Raw genomic sequence first — 20181 nt, 5'->3', positions numbered from 1 at the left:
GCTAATGCACCAATAAGCTGGATGCCAACCGCCGTAAAAACAGAAGAAGAAGAAGTTTACTGGTTGCCAGGGATACGTTACGACTTGCACGTTTATTTGTCGGTTGTGTTGATGGAAAAAAAAGGGTTTAATTGCACTGCGTGTAGTTTTATTGTTGACATAAAATGGATGACATTGGAAGTTTAGAAGTCAGGTATGTTGCTGCTACAAATACACATATCCAGAATATGTTAATGTTCCGTTTTTATCACAGTTTTATCTCAACCCCATGTTGTATCCTGTGTTTTACTCCCTCTAGGTGGATACGAGGCTTTACCAACAAGAGTATCGAGTTTGTCGATAATGAAACAGTTTGTTACACATGTGGGATTAATATCTGTTTCCTCAACCTGGAGACAAAAAAGCTAAATGTGCTCCAGAGTCCTGGAAGAGGAGTTGGTGCTTTGACAGCCAATGGCAGCAATGGGACCTTTGCTTTCTCAGAGGAAAAGCTCTCCCCGTCTATATTTGTGTACATTTTCCCTGAGTTACAGTTGAAGAATGAACTAAAAGGTGAGATATTTCCTCCCAGCAGAGATCATTATCTATGCAAATGCAATCATATTTCAACTGGAAGGTGATGTTTTTATTTATGATTTAACGGTCATTTTCTTCCAAGATGTCTTGAGTTCTTAATGTTTGTTTGTATGTATGCATCCAGCCTACATTTAGGCTATTTTCTTTCTTCTAGGTGCAGCACAACTGGACTACACATCTCTTACACTAAGTACTGGTGGTCCTTATTTGGGCTGTTGTTCATCTCTGCCAGATCACACCATAACAGTGTGGTAAGCCATTGAAAGATGCAGCACACCACTTCACATATCATGTATTCCAGATTTTCAATTATGTTTATTTAGGTCGGAGCAACTCTTTTACTGTAATTATAACCTGTGTGATGCAGGAACTGGGAAAACGCGGAGCCCATCTGTACACAACCACATGCTGGGCAGGATGTCACTTCTTTGGTGTTCAACCCCCTGAATTGGCTCCAGCTCTGTGCTTTGGGCAGTACGTCCCTCACTGTCTGGAGTATTCAGAAGAGTGCCAGCTTTCATGTCCTGAAACCAAGGTGAAGCAGACCTGGGTGTGATGTAACTGATAAATTAACAAACATTACCTGCGTTTATTTGCTTTATGTTCAGTAAGCTGCAAGTGCAACGTGTACGTCATATTTGTTGCATTGCAGTGTGATAGAGCTTCCAACAACTGATGGCTTCTTTGTTGAGAGATTGGTGCCCACCTCTCATACTGTCAGCGACAAACTGCCCTATTTCAGTCTTGAGATGCCTCCATCAGCTATCTCAGGGCTCAAGGCAGAACGCATTGTGGTATTGTCATTAATACACAAATACACAAATCCAATACACGGTCATCACTTTTTTTAATATGTTTGCACAAAAACAAAGACTGTTACACAAACTCCACATGTCTTTACACAGACTAAACTCTGCACCAAAGCCAGACTAACTCCTTGTGCCATCTGCTGGACACCCACATCCAAGCTTTTTGTGGGCTGTGTGGAAGGCTTTCTGCTCCTTGTTGACCCAGAGAGCCTCTCTGTCTCAGTCATCTTCAACCCCACAAGTAAACAAACACACACACACACACACACTGGGTCTTGGCAGATATTTGAATAGTCATTGTATTGCCTTATTTAATTTTGCAACAGAAAAGACAATTTACATTTGATTTTTGTTCAGCTTCTGATGCCATCCGTGAACTCAGACAGAGCAACTTTCGAGGTTTAACCCTTGACCGGAATGGTTTGATTGCTGTAGGAAAGGTACTGGCCCATGCACCACATCTGCTCGGCTCACTGAGTACGACACGTTCAAAACTCTTCTGCCAATCTGTGATGTGATTTGCCATTTCAGTCGTCGCGAATTCTCAATTTCTCAAATTTAAAAGCACCTTAAAATGCATGTTTCACAGGAGGGTGTGGTGCACTGTCTGCAAATCAAAGTGACTCAGATCGACATCACACAAACGTGGACATTAGAAGAACCTGTCACAACTGTGATGTACTCCCCTGACTATGAAACATTACTCTTTTCGTCTAATACAGTAAGTACTGAAATTGTACCTCAGTGTGGCGTATTGTACATAAAGTCACATGACATTTAATTAGGTAATATAACACGTAACTGAGAGAAAATAATAATTACATTCAGTGGTACAGATAATTACTCAAGTTAAAAAGGAGTTGGTGTCTGTTTGGACTCAGTTCAATACACTCATTTAACAAACCTGTACTGTTACGTTTGTGACAAAGGCAAAATAATGCAAAGTCATCGCCGGACTGAGGAGGTTACATAAGGCCATGTCATCAAAACTTAAAATTAAACTCTGGCGTCTTTTAACAGTAACAGTAACAGTCTCCCTCCAGAAGTCAGACAGGAGGAAAGCAATGTGCAGTCAAAGAATTTCTTGCATACGGTCATTCTATTGCCTTGACTTCTATTTTGTAGTATTCTTAGTTAGAAAGACTTGTCACAACTGTGATGTACTCCCCCGACTATGAAACATTACTTTTTTCATCTAATACAGTAAGTACTTAAATGGTCCTCAGTGTGGCTTGTTGTACATAAAGTCACATGACATGTAATTAAATAATAACATGTAACTGAGAGAAAAGAAAATAGATGATTGGACCATAACAGGCTTCTTGTTCTTAAGGGTCAAGTCTATGTCTTAAACTCATCCCGGTCTGACGAGATTGTGAAACTCCCGGATGTTCTCAGCGGCAACTTTGTGGCAGCAGCTTTGTCACACACTGACAAAAACATCTGTGTGGTAAATCACTTGTCTTACTCAAGAATTACAGTGTCTCATGATGGCATGTGTAATTTGGGTCAATGTCTCTTAAGTCAGTGGGGATGTTTGTGTTTTTGTGCTGATTGCAGTCGGTGACGGATTCTGGAGCCCTGCAGCTGTGGTCTGCAGATGGCGTTTGTCTTGGCTCCTTGTCTCTTCAGGCTGAGGTCAGAGTCACAACATATGAACATTCAGAACATATCAACAGTTCCACATTAATACACCTGTTCTGGAAATTTAAGAGGGAAATTAAACAGATTAGAAGTAAAGTTTAAGTTTGTTAATCTGTGTCTGCCTATAGGTGACAAGTCTGGCCTGCTGTCCTATTGCACAATACGCAGCTGTTGGAACGGCGTCAGGAAATGTCCTCTTTGTTGACCTGAACGGGCAGCAGCAACCTCGCCTGGTGCACCGGGTTCATCTCTACCACACTCCTGTAGATCAACTAGTGTAAGTATCTTCTATCCCTGTGATGCCACAGAGTTTCAGTTTAACACTAACAAAGTATTATACGCATCATACCTTTACGAAGTAGAGGCGTGAGTTATCATAAAACCCTGAGAGGACAACTGCTCCTCCACTTCTAGTCAGCAAAGCAAATTAAATTGTCATATCAAAATGGTTGCAACGTTTCTTATTGTGTTTATATACTGTATATCAGTGTGTGTGTGTGTGTGTGTGTGTGTGTGCTTTTACAGTTTTGATCAAGAGGGGCACTACCTTCTCACAGGTGCCTCAGATTCATATATCTATGTACTAGACGCAAGGCCATCAAAGACGTTTTCAGTCATAGGATACACAGGTAGATACTCCTTATTTTGTTGATTGGACATGTTACTTTTATCATTTTATCTTACAATGTATATATAGCTGTATAGAAAATAATTGCCCTATTAGTGTAACACTTCATCGAAGCGAGATCAAGCTCAACTGCATCCTTTTGTCATTGGATTTTCCAGTTGTTCCCGGACCCGTTTTGTCGCTTTCCACTCAGTGCATCAGAGACAGTGAGCAGGTGAAAGTTGTTGTGTGCACAGGGCTGGAGCTCACGGTGCTCTCTTTGCATACCAGGAAACGTTCAGGTACAGCACTGATATAGTGGATTCATTCCCTAGTCATTCTCTATATTGTGCTTTAATTAGGGGAATTTGGGATAATTGGTCAGAAGTTGTTTTTTAAGTCCACACTGGTTGACCCTCATACGATAATGTGGTACAGAGGAGAGTGAACAGTCTGGTGGGGACAGTAGCAAAGATGAAAGATACGATGGAACATTGAACATAATTTACTTTGCAACCGGCGATTAATGAATCATCTCCTGTCAGTAAGGAGCACTTCAGCAGTAAATAATGGCGATGCAGTTTACGATACTTTCTCTTGCCTTTTGTTCTTATTGTCTGGGAGTCTCATAATTCATCCATGGGAATGCTCTGACAGTGGACTACAGTTTGTTTCCAAAGAGACAACCACAGCCAGAGACATTAGCAGAGCCATTAATAGTACTCAACTGGACATTTGCATCCAATTGTTTAGACATGTTGTCACCAACACACTGTTTAAAAGAGAGGAAAAACGACTGAGCGGTTTACAAAACCACACCCATAGTTCATGCAGCCTGTTTAGCAAGAAAGACCACGAGACAGACGGGTTTCGAGAGGAAAGTGCAAACATTAGATCTAATCTAGTGTGGCTGCAGAAGAGCATTGGGAGTTATAGAACTAAAAATATGTCCGTAGTGTATTTTAAGGCGCTGTCTACATGATAGGTAAAATCACTAATGACAATGACTTTGGTAATAAGCTTTGACTGTTTCCAATTCATTATTTTTAACACATTGATGATGTGCCTTTGCTGACCTGCAGGTCCAGACTGTGTAGACCGACATGGTTGTCTGTCTACTCTCGTCCTCAAAGTGTCCAGATATGAAGTGCCTCATCCTCTTGAATCCTGTGTTCTGGGACTCAGTGAGGTCTTTGCTTACTGCCAAAAGAGGAACAGTCTTCAGCGATTTGAGCTTCCCCAGGTTCACTGCTGCCTAATGTGACAGACTATTATGATGTCTTCATCCACCTGAAATATCATTGATACAATCATAGTAAACTACTATTTTATTTTACCAGCCATCAACACACTATCCTGATCCCTGATTATTCTGCCCAGGATACAGACAGCCTCTCCAGTGAACAGGTGGTCCAGCTCAAACCAGAGCAGGAAGTGAGGGGTCACCCTCTGAGCCCTGCCTCTCTCAGTCTGTCTGCTCATCAGTTATGGCTGGCTTCCGTGGGCCGAGATGGCCTCCTACTTATCCGAGAAACGGCTTCCATGGTAGGAGCTCCTTTTATTTAGTCTTAATTACTCCTTGTCAACTTTTGAATCTTGTTTCCATTATCTGTGGTGTGTATTACAATGCTGTCCTATGACCCATAGGAGCGGCACATTGAACTGCAATGTCATTCATGCCGTCTGGGTGGAGTTCGGAGCGTGACCTTTTCTGCAGACAGCCAGACACTTCTCACTGCTGGCTTTAAAGATGGCTCTCTTGTGTGCACTGATCTCAGGTAAACCAGCAAGCAGTCTGTCATGCTTACATAACGCACAGGTGTGAACAGCAGAGGGAACTGTTGCTCGCAGTCGTGATGCCGCTCTTATGCTGTTTGATAGAGTGCATTTCAAACTGTATTTTTCCTCTCTCGGCGTTGGCCTCGAGGAAAGTAAAATAAATACAACTGAAGTGGTGGGTCAAGGGGGATCTTGATCGTAATCTGCAGGAAAACAAACCAATAAATTTCACAGCCAACTCTCACCACTGAATAAGATCACATTCCACGTCCGTCTCCTCCGCTCGCCCCTGCACGCTTTTGTTTTGAAGTTTAAAGATATTTTCCTTTTCCATAGCAGTTTCTACTGTTTTAATCTTCCAGAAATAAGATTATTTTTTTTTTACAAATCCCATGAAAAGACCAAAACCAACAATTAATTGAAAAGTGCAAGTAGTGTCTCTGTAGCCAAAGCCTTACAGTAGCTTGTTCCTCTGTGCCATGAAGATCAGTGTTGTCCAAAAACTATTGAAAACACACCACCGAGTCGCAGCTTTACACATCTCTGACCTGCTCCTTCGTTACGATCAACACAGGCACCGTGATTTATTTATTTTTATGTTGATACACGCTCCTGCTGACATGAATACTCACCAGCGCACCAAATAGCACAGCTGGAAATAGTCCTCAATTAAAGCACAACTTACTCGTGTTTGAGTAACATTCATACAAAAAAGACAGTGCCCACCAGTTTTAGGAAATAGCTTTAAAAACAATTAAACTATATGTTTTTTTAGAGTTTTTTAAAATGTACATCTTCAGTAGAAACAAACGGGCTTGGTGCACAGTGCCACAGGCGAGGTTGGGAAGTCTGAAATTATAGAGAGACAAACTAATTTAACTGTGACACATTTCATGGGATTTATAGATAATAAGAATGTATAATATTGTCAGCCTTAGCCGTTAAGGTTATTCTACTCTTACACTTGATTATTCATTACATTACAAACACAAAATGGCTACTTAATGTGAAAATAATTATTAAGGCCTTGAACTCTACAATTCACTTTATTTCCATTTATAGACAGCATGATTTGTTTTTGAAAGATCATATGATTTTATTTCTAATTATATTTGGATTTATGGATCAACTGGCCATCATTATCTTCTTATATCTGCTCTCTTATTGTGTACACCTTGTGTTTCCATGGCTCTATACAGAATTAAAGGCACGGATGCTGGTAAGGTGAATGAAGCGCAGAAGTACAGTCGGTCTATGAATCATTTCTTGAAGACCATATTCAATACTGAGAATCCCGTCCTCATTGATTTGCCTGAGTGGGGCCAAGGGACAGTAGAACCAGAGGAAAGTGAGGTAAATTACATCCTATTCTGTTTTAGCAGTAAATTAGTATAGGCTACTACATAACAGTGTACTGACTATAATGATGTTTGTTGCCTTTGAAACTCCAAACAGTTCACTGCAATTGCAGAACATACACTCACATGCTAAAACTAATGCTGTCTCATACAACAGCCCCGCAATAACTCCTACCTTCAGGAAAGGTACGTTGTTCAGTTATACTGAATGTTTCATGTGTTTGGGGAAAAAAAAATATACAAACACCTCTCAGTACAACACAACACAAACTACAACCTCCATAACGGTTATGAAACTGAATCAATGCCTTTAAAGTACATTGTATGACAGATTTTACTAGGAAGCAGATTATGTTGGTGCTGGTGATAAAAGTGTGAGGCATCCCAGTAAATGTAAAGATTACAATGATAAATGTGAATTGTTTGTTTCTGAGCTGTTTCAGCGATAAACAGCTCAGCACTTTGTGGTCTTAATGAAAACATCGTGGTATAAATCGGGTATGAATATTACACAACACCATAGATTTTAAATGTAATTTATTATACATGCAAAGCCCTCGTTCATTAATAGATTAAATGTTAAGCAATGTGTCAAAGCATATGTTTTTATTCATCTGTATCTCTGCGTTATTTTTACATGTGCTACCACTCTGTAGGCCGGCGGTGGAGCAGACACTGTGGATGTGACGGAGCAGGATGAGAGTTATAACAGCCTGCTGTCTGCACCACCTTCACACCCCACCTGGCTGGAAAGCAGGCGAGAGGCGGTCAGTGACTTAACATGCCTTCATATTTGTGGTTGTGGCATAAGATGCGGATAACTATGTTACGGTACTTCACCCGTTGCAGGTGGAGAATTTCGAAAGAGTCCTTTGCACCTCTGTGAGGTATCTAGCTGTGTTGCTTTTGGCACAGTTTCTCTGTGTAACAGCTTGATTTATCGCCACGTATTATAGAGTTAGGAGTAAACCAATTAACAAGTGATATGGAGCTGGAAAGCAGATAAGCATTTGTAAACAAATGTTCAGTACTTTGTCACCTGACAAAGCTTCTTGATAACAATAAATTGATACCGAAGATGTGGCAGGCTTTGAATCGTGGGTTTTACACCTCATCGACATTGACACATGGGAAAACGGGTAGAGGCGATTTAAAGCCTGCTTTTATGCTACGACATGCTTCCTAATCTGACTCGCGTGTTCTGGGGAATATAAGTAATATTCTTTCCCCATGTTATAAAATGAATTATCATGAACATGCTGTTTGTTTGCAAGTCAGGTTTACTTACTGTAGGAAGATGGGAATGTATTGTGAGTTGACATAAGTGTACACACTTTAATAATCCCATTTGTTTTCCATCTAATATTTTGAGCAGGTTATAAAAGAAGACAATGAGCAATATTCTGAGACAAAGAAAAACCTGAGGAAACCCATCAAAGAGTTACGTGACGATGTAAGTGAGTTTTATTACATATTTATTCCTTTAAATCTTCCCTTAAGAGGAAACTGAGGTTCTTGAGCAGGGAACATGTCATGAGAAACATTAAACAACATCTCACAGTCCATGTAAGTCTAAATACTATATCATTAGACATGTCCGATAAGTGCTTTTCAATTCAATGAGAACCATCCCTGTAATTACGCGCCGCAGCTCTCTACCAGGGTGACACATACACACACACAGTAAATCAAAGAGGAAAAACATCACAAAGCTAAAGCAATCATAAGCTAAAGGATAAAAACTGTATGTGGAATTCTGTTAATAAATGCATGAATGAATAAATATTGAACTAAATTGAATAATACATGAATAAATACTCTACTATCAAACCATGCCATGTGATCCAATGGTATTTCAAAGCATCATCTGGTCTGTCTCAAGAACATTTGACCTATTTTGAACGTTCTACCATTTTAATTTCCACTTTAATTGTTTTCTAGGATATACAAATACTGTATGCTTTAAGTCCATCATAAATAAAAATTAAAAAAAGAAGTTATATTCGTAGTAATGTATTAATCCAGTATTTAGGGTTCGGGTTATATTAAAGATAGTTGCACAATTACGAAACAGTTCACAGACGGTTGTTTAAATTTTCACAAAAAGTTTGTCGAACAAACAAAATGATGAATAAATCGTTTATTCCGTGTTGCAGATCCAGGAGATGATGCGCGAAAATGAGAACCTCCCAGATATTGAACGTCTGGAACAACAAGAGTTCAACCTGGATGTTGAGGAGCAGAGGAGGCTGGAGGCCACTGTGGAGCAGGAAGTTACTCGGGTAATGCACACACACACAAACATGAACTCAATGACAGTAGTGATCAATGATGACGGAAGAGATTGTTAACGCAGTCACATTGTAGGTGAGAAATGAAATCGAGTTGGAGATTTCAGCAAAACGTTACATCAGTGATGTCCTAAGAAGAGAATGCTGGGATTCCAAGACGGTCAAAGGCAAAGCCACTAAGGTAAGATGGCCGAGGAACAAGCTCAGAGAAGTGTTGCATTTTCTTAATTATCACAGAATTGTATGATCTGTACTAAGAAATTTAAATCACTTCTGGCTGTCTGCCACAGGCCTTTTACTCAAAACAACAGGTGAGGAACTATCCTCTGAAAGAGCGAACCGACAAAGAGGTGGAGGACCTTCACAGGGTCCAGAACATGAGGAAGATTGAAATGGCTGCTTGCACTGTAAGCTTCACTGGCCCACAGGCCTGAGCGCTCTGTGGTTTAGACTCTTGTTAGCGCAACGTCGTGTTGAGAAGCACGTGTGATGAGTTGGAATAGATTAGATGATATGTTTACTGTTTATAATGTGAAACAGAAAGGCAACGCAATCGTTTTCTAAAAGCTTTGATGATGCAACCTCCTCAGTATGCAGGTTTTCACGCTATGGAAATACATTTTATGGCAAAAAACATTCAAGTCAAAACAGGTTTACATCTGGAAAATAATTTGATGCTTTGAATCACAAAGTCTGACCTTTCACTGCTGTAACTTTTTCAAATGCTTGAATACGTGCCAGTCCGCCAGTGTTGAAATGTCTCTAGATTTATGGCTGTATGGCGAAGAGATATTTGTGAGGATAGCTTCCTTCACTGCAATATTCTTGAGATAAAGTTTATAATCTTGTGGCCACAGATTCTATCCTCAACATTTATTTCAGCCCTCTCATTCAAGGCATTTGTCCCCACCTTTCAGCTGCAGCAGAGCGGGCTAAAGAAAAGTTCCAACACAACCCGTGTGAAGGAGGCAGAGCAGGGGGAGGAAGGCCACGACGCAGAGAGTGCTGCTGTAACGGGAAGTTGCTCCGCTCAGTTAGGATGTTCAAATCCTTATGTTTACGATCAGTTCTGCCTGCAAACCACAGAGCAGAGGATCAACCAGATAATTCTGCTGCAGGTGGGAACTTAGCAAAAGTGTGATAAGAAAGCCTTTTATAATGCAAAATACTTCTCCCAAAGAGTATTAAAAACACACACAGCATAATAGAAATATAAAATGAAATAAAGAGCACTTAAATATGATTAAAAAAAATTTTCTTTGCTGAATTTCACTCAACTCCGAATGCAGGATGTGATTTATCGCGTCAAGACGGCTTTCAACGCTGACTTTGAGCAAAAAGTGCAGGAGCTGAACCGTGTGAAGGACAGGGACCGACAGATCAGGGAGATCATGCTGGAGCTGGACGTGAGCGAGGAGCTGTGGGAGCCCGGCCTGACCACCACTGTGGACGACTCGGAGGTTACTCACCTCCTCGGGATCTAAACAGTTCACAAAGTTCACATTCAGTTCAACAAACAAATACATGTTGAGCCACTTAGTGGTTTGTTTGTTTTTCTTACTGAAACGTAAAATAGTATTGCGTGGTCTTCATCGCATGAGATGCTTTTTCCCGATGCACTTTTGTCTCACTTACAGATAAAAGCAGAAAAGTACCTCACGCAAGAACAGAAAGAGGAGGAGGAGAGGAAGAACTTGGAAGAGCAAAAAAGTTTGGCTGCCAAAGTATGTGGGAACAATAAATGTGTTTTTGTTTTGCAAATCTTGTCTGTTGCTATTTACAAATTCTTTAAATACTTCCATGTATGGAAAGCGCTTCTATGATTATGATCGGCAACAGTAAGAGTAAATTTAACAGAGCTTCACTTTATTTTAAAAATTAATTAAATATATGAATATTATATGTTTATGTGATGTACAGTATTACACAGAAAGTCACAAATAGAAGTAGTTCAGTTCCTTCACATTGACTGATCTTTCTATTGCAGCGGGATAATGTCAGAGACAGGGCTCTCGATGACATGATGGATGGAGTGCGTGACCTGAAAAAAAAGGACATCTTGAAAATGGTGGGACAAAATATTCAAATTATGTAACAGATTGAACCCAATTTTTTTTTCATATAAAATAAGAAACAAGTTGTAGATATTTTCTCCTTTGAGCATCTAGTCAGTTGCCAGATAATAGGTAACTATTTTGATAATCAGTTAATTGTTTTAGTCATTTTAAAGCAAGAATGACAAACATTCTCTGGTTTCAGCTTCTTTACTGGGACGATTTGGTGACTTTCTTTGTCATATTTGACATAAGCTAAATATCTTTGGGCTTTTTTGGACTATTGGTGCAATAAAACAAGACCTCTTCTTGGGGCGTTGGCAACTATGATGGGCATTTTATTTTGCATGTTTCTAACATTTGATAGAATACACAATTAATCTATGAAGCTATTTGTTAGTAGCAACCCTAATTTAAAGTTAGTTTCTTGGATTTTTATTTCATTATTAAATGATGATTTGTTACATACTATATAAATCACAGAGTAAGAGTTAACACAAAACATGTTTTGGCTTTCTGGGAGAGAAAGAGTAAAAGAAAACTCTTCCCTCCCTCCTGCAGTTATTTCTTATGACGTACACAAAACACTACATCTCACTGCACCCAAAATTAAATACTTAATACTCACACAAGAAATCTCGCCCTTTAGGCATTTTTTTTACATGAATATTTTTCTAGGCAGTGTCAGTTGGATTAGACAAATCAGCCTGAAGTGCACATAGTTTCTTTTGAATTAAATCCACAGGAAATACCTCCGCCTGAGTTTGTTTTGATCAAACCTGACATTCAGTGGAGCGAGGAGGAGAAGAAAGTCTCCAAAGAGTACAAAAAGAAAACCAAAGACCTCAGTGAGGAGAAGGAGAAATACAAAAAGGTATTATATAAATGTGACAAAAAGTGATACCATAAACCTCTGATCAGTGATCGATACAAATCACCTGTGAACTCTGTAATTACAGTCAATGGAGACTGAAATGAAAAAACTACAGGAGTCCAAACGGGATGCAACCGAAAGGTTTGATGAAACTTTGACAAAACTGTTTGAGAAGAAAGAGAAATGTGAAATGGCTATTTATAAGGTGAGCCTTCTCACACACACACACACACACACACACACATTCCTTTGTTTCCTTATTCTCATTTTCCTCACACAGTCTGAAGGGCCCTTTGTTCTCATTGTGGTTCTCTCCTTAAGATAACCATGATATATGATATCTCGTGGATGTGGCACCTTAAAAAAAAATCCTGCTTAATGTTGTTTTTGATGTATTTTACAGGAAGAGCTCACGATTACTTATCTTGTGTATTCAGTCCTCGTAGAAGACGAGATGAGAAATCGAGAGCTGGAGCTCAAGCTCAAACTTGAAAAAACGTTGGCATACAAGGTCAGAGCACTCGTAGACACTAATGCTGAAGGAATTTACGACTACCAGATTCAGTTTCTGTTATTTGTGATATACCTGAGTGAACGGCAGCGATGTTCTTCTAAATTCTAGTATATCTTTCCATCAGACAGGTATGTTCTGCAAGAGCTAACCTGCTCATTTCAAGGCTGCCAGACACCATTTATCTTAATTGCTGCTCTCGTCTTATTGACCTGTGTTTTTCTGACAGGCGGAAATTAGGGAGGAGGTCAAGAGACGTGAAGAAGAACTAGAGTTGTTTCACGAGTCCTATGACAGCGCTGTAGCCGAGGACAAAGTAAGCCAGCTGGTAAAATACTGAAATAACTTGGGCTGTAAGTGATGGCACACACACATAATGTCCATCCATTTCTCCCAAGGTTCTTGACAAAGAATTCAGAAAGGAGTTCTCTGATGTGCGAAGCCATGCGATTGATCTCCTTTATAAGTTATTCAAGTGTAGACCCAGGTTTGTAATACTTGCTGACCTTGATATCCACAATGTACTTTGTAAATTAGCTGCTCAGTTGCTGCACACTGTCTTTTATGCCTCAGGGTTGAAAAGATGAGCACCCAGGCCGACAACAGCTCCAGCCTGTTCAAAGAGCAGCGTCTGTGCGGTTCTCTGGCTCCCGGTGCACTCGGCAAAATGCTGAAGGCCATGGATGAGCTGGACGCTCTGGAGAATGCACCAGAAGGCATGAAAATACAAATCTGGGAGAGGTTTTGTCTTGTCCGCAGAACAAAAGTAGAGATTGAGCAAAAGGTAACGTGAGGACATAGACGGGATTGGAAATACAGACGAGCATTGCTAGTCCACTAAAATACTTACCGAGGTTTTTCACACTACAAACATTCAATTACCATAACATTCCATTGTCTGTTCACCAACTGAAATCGTTTTAATTGCACTAATGTATTGATCTTATCACTATCGTGTGGGGAATTGTCCACTCAGTGTTTGACACGTCCTTTTCAGGTAAAAGTTAAAGCTTTGACTCTTGCTGAGATGCAGGCGTTCCTTCAGAAGAGGAGAGACGAGGACAGCGCCGCTCAACAGGAAATTAAAAATCTCTCTGACGGACTTGAAAGGTATGACTTTCAAGTCTTAATTTAATCAAGTCTTAAATTCTCTGTAACCTGTATATATACATATATATACATATATGTATATATTCAAAAGTAAATATGATTTGTTCTATGTCTCTATGGAAGAGTGATCCTCTCGTGTTTTTTGTCATCCTGCTCCCTTCTAGTCTGCACAGGGAGAAAAACCGTTTCCTGACGGACATCATGGTCCAGGTCCCGCTCAAACAGGGCCAGGTGAAGGTGTCCACCACAGACCTGACAGCTGACTACACCGACTCTGTACTGTTCAACAGCAGTGTGTTGGAGAAACTCAACACAACCAGCAGGGTCAGCCTACACCACCAGACACACAGACACTCTTGCAAAACAAGGATATGATAGATCTACTGTGTATATATACACAAATACACAAGGGGTCATGATTTAATGTGTTTTGTACTTAATTACAATACTTAAATAGAATAATTTAAAGTGCTGGTCAGATACATTGGTGGTAAATGTCTGTGTTCCGTCAAATGATTATCATCTCTGTGATCAGACACTGGGAGAGCAGACGATAGCCTCCATGGTGAAGTGCAATGACTGCCGTAAGGGCATCATCCAGCTGCAGTGGGAGCACAGGATGGTGGGGATGCAGATAGAGGACACCAAGGCGAGGGGCATCCATATGTTCCGACTCTCTGAGAAGCAACAGGATGTGAGTGATATCGGGGTACTGAAATATTGTGATGCAGCATTCTTTATTTTTTTAAGCTTTTCTCAAGGGATCAGGATATCTTTTACTCTCAACTACTGTGTTGGCCTCAACAAGGAAATACGCACAAAGTAACACTTTAGGAGGAATAAAACTACTCGATGCTACTGGACATAATTCATAGGAATTATATGTCAAATGTTTTCAAAAAGTTCAGCATCTGCTCCAAATGGAAATGACGTGTCGGCATTTATGTTGACACTTTAACCCCCGTCAGCATTTCTGGCCAAACCTCAGTCGTTGATATCAAGGCAGGTATTTTGGTTTTGGCAGCTCGAGATGTTATGCGAGCAGAAAATTGTTACCATCCCCGAGTACAGATGGATGGCGCTTTGTTGACACAGACACACCGTATTCACGCAAGCTCCCCACCCCGTTTCTTTTTCTTTCCTCGCTTTTAAAACGGTTACCCAAAAGGTGGAGACTGGTTTAATATACTACACGAACAGGCAGGTTAAGCAAAGACGGACAACAAAAGTTGACAGATACTTTGTTCGCCGTTGAAATCCATTAACCCCATCATACACATTATAAAACAGTTTTTTCACAAGTTTATGATGTAGAAAAATAGGGAGGTGGTGGTTGAGCAATAAAAAAAAATACATAAAGAACAAATGAGTCATCCATCATCTTATTGTCAACGAGTCGATGAGTGTAGCACACACCAAACATGTCTTCAGGCCTGAATGTTTCCTCTGCCAAAGGTTTCAGGTAGCTCTTCTGTGGCGTAGCGTGCAGCTTCCTCTCATCGTTTAGGACCCTGAAACCTCGAGAGGGAAATATTCTGAATACAATCAAATCCATCCTGAATGATCCATAACATTCTACGATAAACCAGTTTTTGCCAGCGCTGTCGTCAAAAGATGTAGAGTAGACACTGAATTAAAAAAAAAAAAGAAATCACTCTTTTTGCTTTTTCAGTCGCTTTATTCAAGTCGGTTATTCCCTTTTTTCTTTCTTTCCAGGATCTCAAAGAGACAGATCGAGACATACATGTGTTCAAGCAAGTTTGCATTCTGGAGAAAACTATAGCTTTTCAGGAAAAGGTAACAAAAAAAAAAAGTAACAATTTGACCTCAATCATGTCGGCGTTGTGTACTTTCCATTAACTGACAGTTAAATGAATATACATATTATGTTCTCCTTTTAGGCTGATTTAAGAAGTGTGGGGCAGCGCGTCAAAAGCATCGAACAGCTGGACAAGCAGGCAGCAGAGAAAGCTGAGAAGAACGCCACTGTGGAACAGCAGCTGCCTGATAGGACTGTGACTGTGGCAGAGAGGACACACATCTATGACGCATCAGGTAAGGAAACAAAGTTCAGCTGCAAAGGGAGATTTTAGAGCCTCTTCTGACTCACAATGTGACCCGTTTGGTGTTTAGCTTCACAGGAAAACCAGGCAGCTAAAACAGAGGAGCGCTACCAGGAAATCCTTTACAGGAAGAACTTGGAGGACCTTGCCAGAGCGCAGGGGGATGAAATGGCTTTCCTCTGGGCCGAAGTCGAGCGTCTGAGGATGAAGAACTTTCCTTCAATGGATCAGCTGAAATACAACTGAGCAAGGCCTTCTCTTCAACAGATAACACAATCAATTAAACGTAGCATTACATTTTAGCTGTGAATCAGAGTGTAATAGCAGCAACAAATAAAACAGTTAACCCTCATGTGATGGTTTTAAAGCGTGGTTTTTTTTTTAGGTAGTGAAGTCCTCTTCTGTGCGGTCAAAGTGCAGAATGCCGTCCTCCAGACCAAAGAGGTCGATGACCTCCGACAGGCTGGCCTTCTGTCCTTCTACGATGACATCTGACTGGAGCTCATACAGTGCAGCCTGAGCACAACTCCTCCACTTGTCAATCAAGGTCTGGAGCTGTGTTAAATCATTCTAGGGAGGGAGAGAGAGAGCGAGAGAGCGAGAGAGAGAGAGCGAGAGAGCGAGAGAGCGAGAGAGAGAGAGAGAGAGAATAAGTCATATGAAATGACTTTCAGTCAAGTTAAGCAAAATAAATCCAAACGTTCATGTTAGGAGCAAACCCAGACAGGTTAAAAGGTCGCTGGTACCTTGTTCCTGTACATTTTAACCATCTTGAGCCTGCGCAGAGTCTCCATCTTGTCTTTGACCGCCTTCCTCAGCTGGTCTCGTTGTTGCGTAAAGTCTTTAGAGGGTGGCTGTGTTGACTTGGGAATGGGTCCAGAAAACCGTTCACTCCCTGGTTTCTCCTCATTTGTGTTTTCATCGACATCGGGCGTGCTCAGCGGAGGGTTGTTAACCGTCTCTGCTGAAACTTGTTGGCCATCCTCCTCCTTGTCGTCGACGCAAAGGCGTTTGGCCACAGAGAAGAAGGGCGAGGTGAAGGAGCGCCTCGATCTCTTCAGCCTCTCCTTCAGTGAGGAGCTCAGCTGCTGGTGATGCTGCGGAGATGTCAGTGCGTGGATGACACACGGTGTGATGATAGCAGATGTGCTAGATTGTGTTTCATCAATTTCAATTCAGTATAACGTTTATGTTGACGTCGTTAGTAACACGCAAGCACAATTGCACTTCAACCCACCTTCTCCTCTTTGTATTCACCGGGGCTTGACTCCGCTGAGTGAAGAGGTGAATAACACACCGGTTTGAATTTGGCTGCTTTAGGAGTGACCTCCATCGGGGAAACGTGGACTCGCGGATCTTCTGTAAATAACCTACAGTCACGTTAACTAGCTAGTCACGTAGCGTCTCATCGACAACCGTAAAGACGGAACTAACACTAAGACTGAACCACACGTGTTGATGGACGCGTTGTCAATAAGTAGAGAGCAACAGAGGGACTTTTCACAAAACGATAACTGAGATACTAAACGGCGAACGCGACGTGAGAACTTCCTGTTTTTCTTATTTTTGCGGCTCAAGTAAACCTCCAAAGTCAGCGATTGGTTAGAATTTGATTACGCGTTACCGAAAAGGATCCTGGGAACTGTAGTTGTTGGTGATTTGATACGTGGTCGCACAAATCCCAATTTTTAAACCCATATTCCGTTGTTGTTTTATACCTACAACCACAAGGCTTCGTCATCTCTCTTGACTTGTTTTGGAAATGTTATACATAGTTATACAAACAATTCTTTTACTTTCTTTTTCTTAAACAAAAATTCAAACTAGAATAAAACAAAATATATATATATTTATAATATTATTATTAATAATAATCTCAATAATAATACCGTACATGAAAATAGGAAATAGTAAAAAATAAAAAAGGATTTTTAGAGAGGAGTGTGGGATTAAGAGGAGACACGTTGATCCAACTGAACTGTTTCACACAGTTCAGTTAGTGCTCAAAGGAAGTAAAATAGTTAAACATATTTTTGTGGGCTTTTGGGAGGGGTTGACAGTGTGTGAGGGTTCAAAGCAATGTTACTTGCCTACTCCTTGTTACTAGGGTCGACTCATATTGTGATTCAGCTCTTCTCATCAGTTGATTCATCTCTATTAAAGGATTTATTTAACTCCTACAGGCGAATTTATTCATGGTTTGTTGAAGACGGGTCCAGATATCTTACATTTTTTTAAAGTTGTGTTTTTCTTTCGCCCGAAGGAGAAAGGTGTGAATTAAAACGTGATCTTGCCTAGACTTGAACATCAATGCTTGGCAGTTTAATATGACACACCTCAGGGAATGGGGATCTTTAACATTTTGTGTGGATGAATCTTGCAGGGCTGAGGTTTAAGATAATTACTGTGTGAGTCAGGGTGAGGGTTAACATCCGTGCTTCTTAACTTGTGAATAGCTTGCTCCTCACCACTGAAACTGTTGCAATGATCTGGGTTTATCTAGAGGCTATGTGAGACACTGGTGAGGATGCCAACTCTTTCACTGAATGCAGGTGTGTATGCTGAGCAGCCATAAAAAAAAGCCACATGTTATGTTTGTCTCTCAAGATGCACATATGAGTCAGCAGTATTGCCGTCTTAACACCTATGTAATATGTTTCTGTCCGGTAGTTGAGGAATATGTTGTGATGAAGACGCACTGATTGTCTTAAACTTAGTGTCAAACACATCAGCTTTTCCCCCTTTTCTCTGGTGTCCCAGTGGAGCAGATGTGACTGTCCCATGTGGTGTCACACGGGACAGTCTAGTTCAGCTGAAAGGGTGCTTTGTATTCCGGGTTAGTAGGTTATTCATTTTTTTTCAGTTGATACTCTATGTGATCTGCTATGTCTTTGTTTAAATTTCCCTTTTATGTGGTACTAATGCCTCGTCAGCAAACACTCCCTCATATGCAGGTTCACATAAGGGTAACATAATAAAGATCTTTAAAACAGAGTTTGACACAGAGCCTGTCTACAAGGCACGGCCACAAAGCGATCTAAAGATGCAGGATCTTGTCGTTGATATTGTCTTTCAGTGATAGAAAAATTCCTAACAAATGTGCAAATTATCAAAGAGCTAAAAGCAACTGTTGTGCAGTGAACATGAGGCTTTTTAGGCCCCGTCTACTCTGTTTTTGTAGACATTTCGACTTGTCATGGTAGGTAAAGCACAGGTGTTACTAACAACTTGGCTCTGTTATATTGAAACGTCCCAGTAAACGTAAAAGTGAAAAAAGGCCGATGACTATTATATATCAAAATGCTTTCAAAACGGCAGTTTGACTTAGATTTTTGAATACCGCCCTGAATGAGAGATTTGTTTTCTTGTAGTAATTATAAAATAATGTACTTTGACCACATAAATCAAGACTTCAGAAAACGTCTTTCCATTTTAGTCCTCACAAATCCTCACAATTTAGAGCTGTAATTAGGGAATATTTGGCATTCAATAAATTATTCCAATGATTAAGAGGTTGTCATTATAATTGCTGATTACTTTTCTGTCAATCAACAGGATCAAATAATTTCACCTCAAGTTGAGTTTACGGTTTGATAAGTGAGAAAATCAACTGAAAAGAAGTTAAAAATAAATTGTTACAACATTTCCTTATATCATTTTCATCCAAATGTCCAGGTAAATAAATCAAGATAAAATCCAGTGAGGACTCAAGCTGCCTTTCCCAAGACCACACACAAAGAGTGCTCCCCTGGAACTTATTATGCTGTCGTTTCTTAGAGAGGTTTAGTGTGAACCTCAGCTCTGTCTCTTTAAAAATCTCAACATTCAAAATACGTGTTCAGAGTTGAGCCAGCCTGTTAAGCTTTCCTAAATTATAGTCAACAATAAACACATGCAGAGAAAATATGCCTGCAGGAGGTTTCAGCAGACTGTGATACAACTTGGTACAGAGATTCCTTCGTTACCCACAGTCACGAAGAATATAAGTATCAGATATCTATTCCATCAGTTCCTGGAATGAAGCACAATGAGTGATGTTTTCTGGTATACCTGAGGAGAACTGGTGGTTTCTTCACAACACTTTCACAGTGAATCATGAATGTGTGTACATGTCACATTATCTTGATATACCGTGAATGATCTAAGTTGTTTGCTTCTTTGCTAACACACTCCCTGCAAACCTAATTTGGGCACCTTTACAGCTGCCTTCATGTTTCAGGGAAATGATGAGCCCTTATGTGGGAAAGCTATTATCCTCGACACAAACACGAGTGTGTTGTAGCACAAAAGGGCAGCACAAAACCAGTCAACTCCTCTTTTTTTTTCCCACCATCCTGGAATCTGTTGTTTTAAACCAGCCCCTTTCCGTTAGATTTGGCATTATTCAAGCTTGCACATGGATGTGAGGAGAGCAGCTCCTCCTCCGTAACACTGTCCTTGGGGCCATTTGTTTTCCATCATTCTAGCAGATTGGAGTCATGCTCGCTGTGAGTCATGCATGGTGG

General features: G+C 40.5%; 2 protein-coding genes across 2 annotated transcripts; one reads left to right on the top strand and one right to left on the bottom strand.

The window, feature by feature from the left end:
• The first annotated feature begins 71 nt into the window (after positions 1-71).
• On the top strand, positions 72-16023 carry cfap43 (cilia and flagella associated protein 43). Its single transcript, XM_031839098.1, has 38 exons — positions 72-193; positions 299-552; positions 731-827; positions 944-1111; positions 1229-1370; positions 1482-1626; positions 1743-1825; positions 1975-2106; positions 2719-2835; positions 2946-3023; positions 3158-3306; positions 3555-3658; positions 3816-3938; positions 4719-4879; positions 5017-5181; positions 5284-5414; positions 6615-6768; positions 7430-7540; positions 8149-8226; positions 8930-9055; positions 9141-9245; positions 9355-9471; positions 9982-10182; positions 10354-10524; positions 10702-10788; positions 11052-11132; positions 11864-11992; positions 12078-12197; positions 12396-12503; positions 12733-12819; positions 12902-12990; positions 13077-13287; positions 13501-13613; positions 13778-13937; positions 14149-14307; positions 15330-15410; positions 15515-15668; positions 15747-16023. The coding sequence occupies exons 1-38, from the start codon at positions 165-167 to the stop codon at positions 15920-15922; spliced, it is 4896 nt and encodes a 1631-aa protein (XP_031694958.1). The 5' UTR covers positions 72-164; the 3' UTR covers positions 15923-16023.
• Positions 15271-17265, bottom strand: sfr1 (SWI5-dependent homologous recombination repair protein 1). Its single transcript, XM_031839109.1, has 3 exons — positions 16914-17265; positions 16423-16773; positions 15271-16246 (listed from the first exon to the last, which is right to left on the bottom strand). The coding sequence occupies exons 1-3, from the start codon at positions 17007-17009 to the stop codon at positions 16058-16060; spliced, it is 636 nt and encodes a 211-aa protein (XP_031694969.1). The 5' UTR covers positions 17010-17265; the 3' UTR covers positions 15271-16057.
• Positions 17266-20181: the final 2916 nt, after the last annotated feature.

Source organism: Anarrhichthys ocellatus, unplaced genomic scaffold, assembly GCF_004355925.1.
Source record: "Anarrhichthys ocellatus isolate YVR2014 unplaced genomic scaffold, GSC_Weel_1.0 scaffold3, whole genome shotgun sequence".
NCBI classification, from domain to species: domain Eukaryota; kingdom Metazoa; phylum Chordata; class Actinopteri; order Perciformes; family Anarhichadidae; genus Anarrhichthys; species Anarrhichthys ocellatus.
Note: the sequence above shows the minus strand (reverse complement) of the source record. Positions and strands in the feature narration are given on the sequence as shown.